Genomic DNA, 11,545 nt, shown 5'->3' with positions numbered 1-11,545 from the left:
TTTGTTGTTTTTTTTTGTTAATTTTTTAGTAAAATATTAAAAGTACATACTGAGAAGGTGACTCTGCAAAAATTTTGGTTGTAGTGGGGCATTAATGCTAATTTTATGCATGTGTGAGGTGACATGCAATAATAGATTGAAGCCGTATTGAATGAACACTACACTTCACGTGAACTTTTTGTAAGGAATCAAGTTTAGTCCTTATAAGGCTGCATTTGTGAATGACCAAAACACAAATTGAAATACTCACCTTGAATTTCAGAAATTCAGGCATACCCTAAAGATTTGAGTGGTTTTGTGCGAGAGCAGGCAATTTGTGTTGAATTTCAGCCCGAAAAGGTGATTCTCCTGTATTGTTTGTATAAATTATAGTTTGCATATTTAATCGTATGTTGTTTTTAACGTTGAGAGCATGTTTTACGTTATTTTAATGAATTTCTTTATTATCTGAACTTTAAAAGCATGTTAGGGAAATATTAAACCTGTTTCTAATATAATTGAATGTTTTGAACAAAAAAAATAAAGTATCCGCCAGAATTTCATTAGCCGCCGACAATAGCCGCCGACCCCACAAGGTCAGCGGCTACTGGTGACGGATAACAATATTCTGGCGGATACTTCATTTTTCGAGCTTATTGTGATGTTTTAAACTTTTTAAGCGTATTTTAATACTATACTTTATGTGGTTTTATAGATGGAATTCGTGAGATACATATATGTGAGATACAACGGAGTCGTCGATGGTATACACTATGTTGGCGGGGCTACGGAGGTCCTTCCCCTCTTAAATGAAACAGTTGCGAGCCTGATATACAACATCAACAATGTGCTGACAACGCATTCGTTGAGCCCGAACTATCAATTGTATTATTTGGCGACCAATCGATTTGGAAGGGAGACGAAATGCGTAATAAGTGACGACGATGATGTGCAAGGCTTGTTGGAAACTGCAGAATATCCCATGGTGTACGTTGAGCACAACAACGACCCGGTCGAAGAAGCGTACATCCCAACTTTTGATTTTGCCCAGGCTTCGGGATACGGAGATGATGAAGCACAACCTAGTCAGTATGAGACGTCGTATCATGCTCGCGAGAGCGCGCCTCCAACACAGTACTTTTCATGGGATGGGCAACCGTTGGACGAATTCGCATGAAATCTGAATGAAATGTGCGGGAGATTCAACCAGGTGCGGACGGATGAAGCCGTACAACCTGAAGACGAAGCCGAAGAACCTGATGACGATTCTGATGAAGAAGACGAAGAATACGATCCAACGAACGAGTCGGGCACAGATTCTGCCGCCTCTGAGGATTTATTAGACGATGATCTGATAGAGTTCACGGCGACCGAGCGAGCAGGTTGGATCCGACAAAGTAGAACTCGTCACGGAAATCCGACGGACTCGACCGGTGATCTATCTAATTGGATAGTTCCGTTGATTCCAGTGGACGCCACGACTTCGCTCGTTGCTCGCGAGAGTGAGCTGTCCAGAGTTGCTGATTTGGGGAAGAACTCTTTTTACAACAGTAAAGAAGAATTGGTCCTTGCTGTTGGCTTCTGGAATATGAAGCAAGGGGCTGAGGCAAAAGTTGTACGCTCAGATCAGGGACGCCTCTATTACAAGTGCAAGTTCGATGTGCGTGCATCTTGTCACGGCGGAGGGATGTGGGGAGTGCATAAGTTTAAAGAGCACTCTTGCCAAGGGGAATTGGGCATTTTGAAACGAATAAAGGCACACTCGAATGTGGTTGCAGCTTATGTGGAAAAAAGAATACGCGATGACGGAGAGGTCATTAAGCCGAAATCTATTATGGCGGAGTTGTTACGTGAATTTGGCGTCAGAATCAAATATGATGTCGCGCTGCGTGCAAGAAATCTCAGCTTAGAGAAGATATAAACATCAGCTTAGAGAAAGCCGCCGGGATAAAAACCCGGCGGCTATTGCGAGCGGCTATTTTTTACTGGCGGATAATGTATACATTAGGTTCAGAATTTTTTTTTGTTTCCAAATATACTTAAAGTACAATTTTTTACATCCTCGTATTACTGTTTTATTATACACAAACTTACCTTCATTATTTTCAAACTTAGGGCATTATACGTCAATCATCTTACAATAATTGCACATTTATCTGGTTTTGTGCATTTTTAACTACCTATCTTACACATTTTCTTACACAATTGTACTTGTGTAAGAAAAGTGTAAGAACTTTTACAAAAAACCAAGCAAGCCATCACCATCAAGTGTACTTTTCGGTTTTGACTTTCAAAGTGGGTAATTTTGTAAGATATTTTATTGATGTGGGTAGATTTAATTCCAACCCAATAAAAATTACTACAATAATCGTAATACAAAATAAAAAATACACAACCTATACTTCAAACAAATGAAGTGAATAAAGAAAAACAAAAAACAGGCAAAAGTTGAAAAATAACAAAACAATTAAAAATAACGGAAAAATGAACAAAAAAGACAAACAAAACGGCAAGGTTGGGAACTTGGGATGGGCGGTCTATTTGCAATTTGAGGTAAAAGATTTTATCATTTTTTTTTGGTATTATTTACCTACGTGGCGGCCGACCATTTTAGAGAAAGGGCGCTGCCAAAGTAACGCCATTTCAACGCAAAACACAAAATCCTCGCCACTCCAAAACCCTAGACACTGTTACCCGGCGGCGCAGCGGCGGCGATCAATCATCAATGGAGGACGTCTGCGAGGGAAAGGACTTCTCGTTCCCCTCCCAGGAAGAGAAGATCCTCTCATGGTGGGACGAAATCGACGCCTTCAAAACCCAACTCGACCGCACCAAGCATTTCCCGGAGTACATCTTCTATGACGGCCCGCCCTTCGCCACCGGCCTCCCCCACTACGGTCACATTCTCGCCGGAACTATCAAGGACATTGTTACTCGCTATCAGTCGATGACGGGGCATCACGTCACCCGAAGATTCGGCTGGGATTGCCACGGCCTGCCCGTGGAGCATGAAATCGATCAGAAATTGGGGATTAAGAGCAGAGAAGATGTGTTCAAGATGGGAATCGCGAATTACAATGAAGAGTGCCGGGGGATTGTGCAGAGGTATGTCGGCGAGTGGGAGAAGACTGTGGTGAGAATGGGAAGGTGGATCGATTTTAGAAACGATTATAAAACTATGGATTTGAATTTCATGGAGAGTGTATGGTGGGTATTTGCGCAGTTGTTTCAGAAGGGTCTTGTTTACAGAGGATTCAAGGTATTAACAGCTTTCATATTTACAGATAACGTTAACCGTTGAGTTCGTTATTGCTCTTGTTGTGCTTATCTGTTTCGATCGGATGTTATTTATGCAGGTCATGCCGTATAGTACTGGTTGTAAAACTCCGTTATCAAATTTTGAAGCCAATTCCAATTATAAGGAGGTTCCTGACCCAGAAATAATGGTGGCTTTTCCGGTGGTTGATGATGCTGATGGTGCGTCATTCGTTGCATGGACAACGACGCCATGGACACTGCCAAGTAATCTTGCGCTATGCGTCAATGCTGGTTTTGCCTATGTTAAGGTCCGGAACAAGTTCAATGGGAAAGTCTTTGTGGTTGCTGAATCTAGATTATCAGAGCTTCCTGTTGAAAAGGCTAAGAAAGCCGATGGTGCCGAGAATTCGAATTCAAAGCCGAAGTCGTCTGGTGGCAAAGCTAAGAATGTGGAAACATATGAAATCTTGGATAAGCTGAGTGGTGCTTCTCTCGTGGGAAAGAAGTATGTCCCTTTATTCGATTACTTCAAGGACTACTCTGATGTGGCGTTTAAAGTTGTATCGGATAATTATGTAACCGATGACAGCGGTACTGGAATTGTTCACTGCGCTCCTGCATTTGGTGAAGACGATTATCGTGTCTGTCTTGGAAATGGCATAATCAGCAAAGGGGAAAACCTGGTCGTAGCAGTAGACGATGATGGATGTTTCACTGAGAGAATTGTTGAATTTCGTGGCCGCTATGTGAAGGAGGCAGATAAAGACATCATTCATGCTGTGAAAGAGAAGGGCAGGCTCGTAAAAACTGGAAACTTTACACATAACTATCCTTTTTGTTGGAGGTCTGATACTCCCCTGATCTACAGAGCTGTACCCAGCTGGTTTGTAGCCGTGGAAAAGATTAAGGATCAGTTGCTGGAGAATAACAAACAGACGTACTGGGTGCCGGACTTTGTGAAGGAAAAACGTTTCCATAACTGGCTTGAGAATGCTAGAGATTGGGCAGTCAGTCGAAGCAGATTTTGGGGCACGCCTCTTCCTTTGTGGATCAGTGAAGACGGTGAAGAGATTGTTGTCATGGATTCCATTGAAAAACTGGAAAAACTTTCTGGTGAGAAGGTAACTGACTTGCACCGTCATAAAATTGATCATATTACTATTCCTTCAAGTCGTGGTCCGGAATTTGGTGTTCTTCGCCGGGTGGAGGATGTGTTCGATTGTTGGTTTGAGAGTGGATCCATGCCTTATGCTTATATCCACTATCCATTTGAGAATGTGGAGCTATTTGAGAACAATTTCCCAGGACATTTTGTGGCCGAGGGTCTGGATCAAACTCGTGGATGGTTCTATACTCTCATGGTTCTCTCCACTGCACTTTTTGGAAAACCCGCTTTCAGAAACCTCATTTGTAATGGGCTTGTGCTGGCTGAGGATGGGAAGAAGATGAGTAAGAGATTGAAAAATTATCCTCCACCATCTGAAGTGATAAATGATTATGGAGCTGATGCGTTGCGTCTCTACATTATAAACTCTCCTGTTGTTCGTGCTGAGCCATTGCGTTTTAAGAAGGAGGGGGTCTATGGTGTGGTAAAAGATGTCTTCCTACCATGGTATAATGCCTATAGGTTCCTCGTGCAAAATGCTAAAAGACTTGAAGTCGAGGGACTCGCGCCATTCACACCGGTTGATCAATCCATCCTTCAGAAGTCCTCGAATGTCCTTGACCAATGGATTAATTCAGCTACGCAGAGTTTAGTCCATTTTGTACGGCAAGAAATGGATGCTTATAGACTCTACACAGTGGTTCCTTATCTCTTGAAGTTTTTGGACAACCTGACAAATATCTATGTTCGGTTCAATCGGAAGAGGCTGAAAGGTCGTACTGGGGAAGAAGATTGCAGAATTGCTCTTTCAACTCTTTATTATGTTCTTCTCACAGCATGCAAATCCATGGCTCCGTTCACACCATTTTTCACAGAGGTTCTTTATAAGAATCTGAGGAAAGCAAGTGGTGGATCTGAAGAAAGCATTCACTATTGCAGTTTCCCTGCAGTAGAAGGAAAGAGAGGAGAACGGATCGAAGAAAGTGTGAACCGGATGATGACAATCATTGATCTTGCACGAAACATCCGCGAGCGCCATAACAAACCTCTCAAGACACCACTAAAGGAGATGGTGATAGTACACCCTGATGCAGATTTCTTGGACGATATTGCCAATAAGTTGAGGGAGTATGTGCTTGAGGAGCTTAATGTGAAGTCTTTGGTTCCATGCAACGACACTCTCAAGTATGCCACGCTGCGTGCAGAGCCCGATTTCAGCGTGCTGGGGAAAAGGCTTGGCAAATCAATGGGGGAGGTCGCAAAGGCAGTGAAGGCGATGTCAACAGAAGATATCTTGGCTTTTGAAAAAGCGGGAGAGATCACTATCAAAACTCATGTTTTGAAGCTCAGTGACATCAAGATAACTAGGGAGTTCAAGCCTCCTGGTAATGCAAAGGCTGAAGATATGGATGCAAAAGGAGATGGTGATGTCTTGGTGGTGTTGGACTTGCGTGGTGACGAGTCTTTGTATGAAGCCGGAGTTGCTCGTGAGATTGTGAACCGGATCCAGAAACTGCGGAAGAAAGCTGCACTCGAACCCACTGACATGGTAGAGGTCTTCTTCAAATCATTGGATAAGGATGAAACAACTTCTCGAGAAATTCTAGAGTCGCAAGAAGCATACATCAAAGGCGTGCTTGGGTCACCATTGCTGCCACATTCTTTGCTTCCTCCCCATGCTGTGGTCCTTGCTGAAGAGAGTTACCATGGGATATCAAACCTCTCCTTTGCGATCATTCTAGCAAGGCCAGCGCTCGTATTCAACTCGGATGGCATTGCTGCATTGTATGGTGGAAACACCAAGTTCGTGCAAGGATTGCAGGCCTACTTGTTGGCGAGGGATCACCATAATTTGAAGGCGGAGTTCCAATGTGGGAAGGGCAAGACGAAGGTCGATTGCATCGAAGGTCTGCCTTCGGTGACTCTGGTGTTGGGTGAACATGTGTTCTTGACAGTTGGTGACTATATCTCAAGCAAGAAGGGGAGCTTCTGATTTTGAGAGTTTCATATTTCTGGATCATTATTGTTGCTTCTTCTTTGCCATTATCTGGGATTCTCAGCTTTATTTTCTTTTCGCCACTATTGTTTTCTTGCCAGAAGAATATAATGATAGAATACAAAAACAATAGTTTGGTTAATTTGCTTTTTCTTCTACTTTTCAAGTAAGGAAATTGAAAGTCCTTTGTATTTTTCATACCCGTGTCTTCTTCATTTCCCTTGTTCCTATTTACATGATGGCTCACATGTTTATGTATATCAAATTCCTTCTCTTAAATTTTTATAAAGCTATATGCTCGAAACATGTTTTTCATAATCTTATTTCCCCCCAAAATATTCATTTCTATATTCGATTTCTACTTGGCATTTTTTCCCAACTATCTTTCAGTTATTATTGTTCCAATGGTTTTTGAACTCCTCTCGACAGACACACATCACATCTAAAAGATAACATAGCTTATTTAAGTAAGTTCTACTTATGGATTTAATTAGATCATAATGTATCAATTCATCTCAATTACTACTTAACTCTAATTCAATCCCATTGCTACCCCATGATTATCATTAATCAAGAGCTGCATATCCCACCCAAGTTTTTGTTAATTCTCTTTCACTCGCCTTTTGCACAAACTACGGTTGCATAGCATGTACTCTTAAGGAGCGCTTAATTTTTTCTCTACTCATCTTTTTAATAAAATATAAATAAAGCAAATTTAACTCAAATGGTCGAAATTATCAAAGACCTTCGGATATGAATATCAAAAGTTCTCATCCATCATATAAACAAGAAATTAGCCAATACTACCCATTTAAGTTAAATCATCAAAAGTAAATGCCCCTTTAACAACCATAAAGCCTCTCGATCTTTGAGATCCCTCCAGAGTCCAAATAGTATGGGAACATAGTTGTTCTAACAAAAGACAACATCAGCCAAAGTAGAATCATTTTGATTAGCCAATATTATTTTTATCTATTTAAACTAATCCTGAAAGGTAAAGGCTCATTTAGCAGCTATAAAAGCCTATCCATCTTTGAGATCCCTACAAGTAGAATCATGTTGACTATTACCTGAGTAGACCAAATGAAATCCGACCTAACGATTTCCTAAATATATCTGCATATATTATACATGAATAAAACAGATAGGTTCAAATTCAGAAGATCGATGACAGTATATACTAAAACAATAAATATGACACTATCCATGAACAAACAAAATAGATATGGCAATTGATGCAGAATCAATTTGGATCCAAGGCAGGTCCAAAGCCTACTTAAATGCGTGCTACTACTGCATGACATACGGCCGTATGAAACATCAATTTCCTTATTCTTCTCCTTCTTTTCTTCCTCGGGAACTCCTTGAATTCATTATTATCCTAGCAGCATCCGTTGTTAATTCTTCATAAACCTGAAGGATTGTAGAATGAAAGAATGTTCAGTGAACAACTGTAATGAATCCGACACTTCAATCTTTTGGGGCATTTCAAGGTAGCAAAACCAAAGAACGAAAAATTTACTGTACTTACTAGCTTCTTATAAACTTGTTGAAACGCCTTGCAAAATCTTTCTGCATCAGCTGCACCCACCTAAGAAATGGACATCCTATAATATATAAAATCCATTCTTTCGAACGTCTGTTGTCATATGACTAATCTTCATTCTCTTAGAAGATAAAAATGGTAAGGCAAGACGACTTCAAAATTTCCATCATTTATAGATATATCAAGCACCACTTTTATATAACAAATACACTATAAGGCTGGTCAGCAAGTTTTCCAGAAAAAAAAACTAGGTCCATCTCATGTAATGCAACATTATAACTTGAATTTAAGTGCTGATTCGAAAGTAGTCTATGAAGAAGTACTTAAAAGAACTCAAAGTTTGGTATCATTCACAAGACAGTTAAAACACAACATATACCTTCTGCTCAGCAGCCGCCTTTAGTTTTCTCCAAAATGCTTCTGTGGATGCAAATCAACACAAAGATGATCAGTCACTATTCTTTAACAATTCTTTAACAGCAACACTCTGGGTCAACATCTAAATACGGTGCTAATAATGCCAATTGCATTTCATACAGTTTTCCACATTGAAATATTTTATAGGGATAGGTCTAAATGATATTTGTTTGGTGCAAGATCCGAAAATGGTTTGGAATGGAAGAATTCAAAGGAGATCCCTGCCCAATGCGCCACATTGTTTCCCTTTGAAAAACTCATGCCACCTAAAAATTCTGAAAATGAGGGAAAAATGCATGTGTACCTTGCCCATCTGCTATTGGAATCACTAAGCATGCAGTGCTGTAAGAGGCCTATATCGTGCAAGTTCTACTACCATTGTTGGGTTCAATATCCTTTAGGGATGTAGTAAATGGTTTTTAAAATTATATATAACATAATATAAATACACAATCACATTTGTTGATATTCATGGGTACAATCAAGCTAGGCAAACTACATATTATTATCTAGGAAGTTCATTGCCATAAAACACCCCTATCGGCTTTCACTTGCATAAAATACACTCACAGATATAGAAATAGTCTACTTCGTGGGAACTAGCATCAATTGAGATCAGTTAGCTAGCAGCCAGTCAACTCTCACACAAAACTTTAATGCTAGCTTGTACAAGAGAGTTCAAGTATTTAATTTTAATCTCTTAGAACAAAGTTCATATTAGAAAATGCTAGAACAGGATACGATCTTTCTAAACGAATTTCAAATAATGCCTTTCTAGTGAAAGACCGGAAAGATGGAGGTCAGACTAGGGTTACCAAAACTACACCTTATATAGCGAAGCAATTTCATGCTTAAAGGGATTAAGGAATAGAGAAAAAGACATATCTCACGCACCTGATTGCAGCTTCAAAATATGTATAGGTATTAGATACAGATACATATATAACACAGTATCTGATTTCCATATATTCCTTCTCAATATTGAACAAACAGATAAACGAGGAGCATTCACATGCTTTTATCTATCCTTTCTTCTAATATAATAGTACATAGATAATTCACCATTAGAATGTAAAGTAGTGTGCGCGCATGCGAGCCAAACCCAACCCCATTGACTGTTCTTTCCCTCTCACAAAAACAAATTCTTTTTTTTTTTTTTTTGGAACATATTCATTGATTAAAGATATCCAATCCATCACAATCTGTTCAGCACTCTACTTCTTAATAAGTTCCTAAAATTAGCTACAGGATTTGTGCATCAGAGAGTAGTTAAGGGATCTAATCTCTATTATTCAAATCTAGAATTAGTTTCAAGCTGAAAAGTCAGACATCTGTGCTTACTGATACTATGAAACTATCAGATCTCATAGGTTCAACATAGGCTGCAAGTGTATGTATGTGGGTGATAGTTTGAGTCTTTGAGAACAAGTAAATTACACTAGACTAAACGAGATCTATTTGGAGTATTGCCAATCGAAACAAAATCTCCATGTTACAAAGACAATATCAGCCTCCTTGAGGTACAGTGTTAGCCTTGTCCATATCCTACACTGTCTATCTTTATACATAACTTAATTTGATAAGAGTACATGTGCGTGGAGACAAATGATCAACACTCTAGACTTGATAAAGAGACTATATGACAGAAATACCTGAGCTATTTGATAGTATATTCCAATTAGGCTCTTCTTTGACTTTCACATAAGACAAGGTAACCAGGCTACAAATTAAGTATTGAATCTCACAATTTTTGCTTTATAGTTATAGCATTAAGGACTTAATTCTAGGTGAATTGGTAAATCGGCTCACTGAATACAGGGCATAATAGTTTCTGAAAAGTTGCAAGCCACAAGTAGCTTGGCCATCAACTTGACAAATCATTCATAAACTTCAAAGTACGCATTTGAAAAAATTAGTTGATCCAGAGATTTGGACTTAATTAAATATTAGAGAGATATTAACAACTATTTCAATTAGCTTGATGGTTAAATTAATCATTCTACTATATAATCAGATTCTTTAGTTAGACCTAGTAAAATTAAAAAACCAACAAGAAGATATACCAATAGATCAGATTGCCCTACCATTATTATCCTCAGTACTCCATGCATCTTGCCATTCCTTCACCTGAAAACATATCCTGATGTTAGATAACAGTGATGAAGCAAGCTAAACAGCATGTGCCAAAAAAAAAACTATTCAGTACCTCCTGACTTGTAGCAGGCCCAGATAATTGCCTTGAAAATTCCGAAACAGCCTGAAAACAAAACTTGGCTATTCACCCACAAGTCCAAATATTGAAAAGGATATATAGAAGATTCAGATTACCCTTGCAGCCCATACAGGCACAATGTACCTTAAATTACAGTGGATATCTACAGTTCATGGAACCTTTGATTTTAATTATTGAAAATGTTTCGAAAAGATCATATTTATCAGTGGCTACTCATAACAACATACTGAATTAAGCTAGTGGAAAATGATTTGCACAACTGCCCTAAAAAAAAAAAAACCAAAGGGTTGAGCAGAAACTCCGGAATTTACTTCCGGTGCTGGTCAGCCTAAATCACAGAAATAATTATGTAAGAAATGAACATCACCCCTTAGCAATGGGTTTTATTTATAGCTATCTACACATTATATGAGCATCGACCTTGGACCCAAAATAAACAGAGAAATAGTATATGATAAAGCATTCAACAAAGAGGCATAAGAAAAGTAGAAAACGTCCAGTTTAGGGGGAAAAGAAAAGAAAGAAAGAAGAAAAGGAATTCGAGAGCAGGTGTTATTCAGATGAGAATCAAAATATTTTCAACTACAAGTATACATAGACGCGCAAGGCTCAGAGTGTGTGTGTGTGAGAGAGAGAGAGAGAGAGAGAGAGGTACGCAATAATCGGTAGATCGGACGATGGGGAAGAGGTCGAGGAGCTGCCGGAATTCATTCTCGTTCATCGGAATTGCCCTGCCCGCTCCACACCACAATACTAATTTTACCCCAAATCAACTTAAATTCGTGTGTTTTCAACTAATATTTGAAACTCATGTTCAAGACCAAGATCAGATCAAAATTAGGGGTGAGCATCGGTTTGGTTCGGTGCAAAATCGAACCAAATATTCAAAATCGAAAATCGAACTGATGGTTAAAATTAGAACCGAATCGCACCAATTAGAGGTGCCAAACCGAACCGAAATCGAATTCGGTTTCGGTTCGGCAAACCGAACCAATGCAAAAAAAAAAAAAA

General features: G+C 39.3%; 2 protein-coding genes across 3 annotated transcripts; one reads left to right on the top strand and one right to left on the bottom strand.

Annotated features, from left to right (window-relative positions):
- The first annotated feature begins 2,566 nt into the window (after window positions 1-2,566).
- Window positions 2,567-6,536, top strand: LOC131016869 (isoleucine--tRNA ligase, cytoplasmic). The gene is made up of 2 exons (XM_057945652.1): window positions 2,567-3,238; window positions 3,336-6,536. Exons 1-2 carry the CDS (start codon window positions 2,705-2,707, stop codon window positions 6,333-6,335), a joined length of 3,534 nt encoding a protein of 1,177 aa, XP_057801635.1. The 5' UTR covers window positions 2,567-2,704; the 3' UTR covers window positions 6,336-6,536.
- Window positions 6,537-7,440: 904 nt separating this feature from the next.
- LOC131016858 (uncharacterized) lies at window positions 7,441-11,412 on the bottom strand. Of its 2 annotated transcripts, XM_057945644.1 has the most exons (6): window positions 11,190-11,412; window positions 10,508-10,558; window positions 10,386-10,428; window positions 8,264-8,304; window positions 7,870-7,929; window positions 7,441-7,751 (listed from the first exon to the last, which is right to left on the bottom strand). In XM_057945644.1, exons 1-6 carry the CDS (start codon window positions 11,253-11,255, stop codon window positions 7,668-7,670), a joined length of 345 nt encoding a protein of 114 aa, XP_057801627.1. In that variant the 5' UTR covers window positions 11,256-11,412; the 3' UTR covers window positions 7,441-7,667. The 2 variants fall into 2 exon arrangements, with proteins under 2 accessions (XP_057801627.1, XP_057801623.1); XM_057945640.1 differs by having other exon boundaries at window positions 7,441-7,929.
- Window positions 11,413-11,545: the final 133 nt, after the last annotated feature.

Source organism: Salvia miltiorrhiza, chromosome 1, assembly GCF_028751815.1.
Source record: "Salvia miltiorrhiza cultivar Shanhuang (shh) chromosome 1, IMPLAD_Smil_shh, whole genome shotgun sequence".
Taxonomy (NCBI): domain Eukaryota; kingdom Viridiplantae; phylum Streptophyta; class Magnoliopsida; order Lamiales; family Lamiaceae; genus Salvia; species Salvia miltiorrhiza.
This window is presented reverse-complemented; position numbering and strand designations above follow the sequence as displayed.

What these genes read in the sequence shown, in the direction of transcription:
- LOC131016858 (XM_057945640.1), bottom strand. Translation starts at nt 11,255, where the DNA reads ATGAACGAGAATGAATTCCGGCAGCTCCTCGACCTCTTCCCCATCGTC. An exon ending in TCCGATCTACCGATTATTGC is followed by an intron (nt 10,559 to 11,189) that starts GTACCTCTCTCT and finishes TTTTGTTTTCAG; the next exon opens with GCTGTTTCGGAATTTTCAAG. An exon ending in GGCCTGCTACAAGTCAGGAG is followed by an intron (nt 10,429 to 10,507) that starts GTACTGAATAGT and finishes ATATGTTTTCAG; the next exon opens with GTGAAGGAATGGCAAGATGC.
- LOC131016869 (XM_057945652.1), top strand. Translation starts at nt 2,705, where the DNA reads ATGGAGGACGTCTGCGAGGGAAAGGACTTCTCGTTCCCCTCCCAGGAA. An exon ending in TTGTTTACAGAGGATTCAAG is followed by an intron (nt 3,239 to 3,335) that starts GTATTAACAGCT and finishes TTATTTATGCAG; the next exon opens with GTCATGCCGTATAGTACTGG.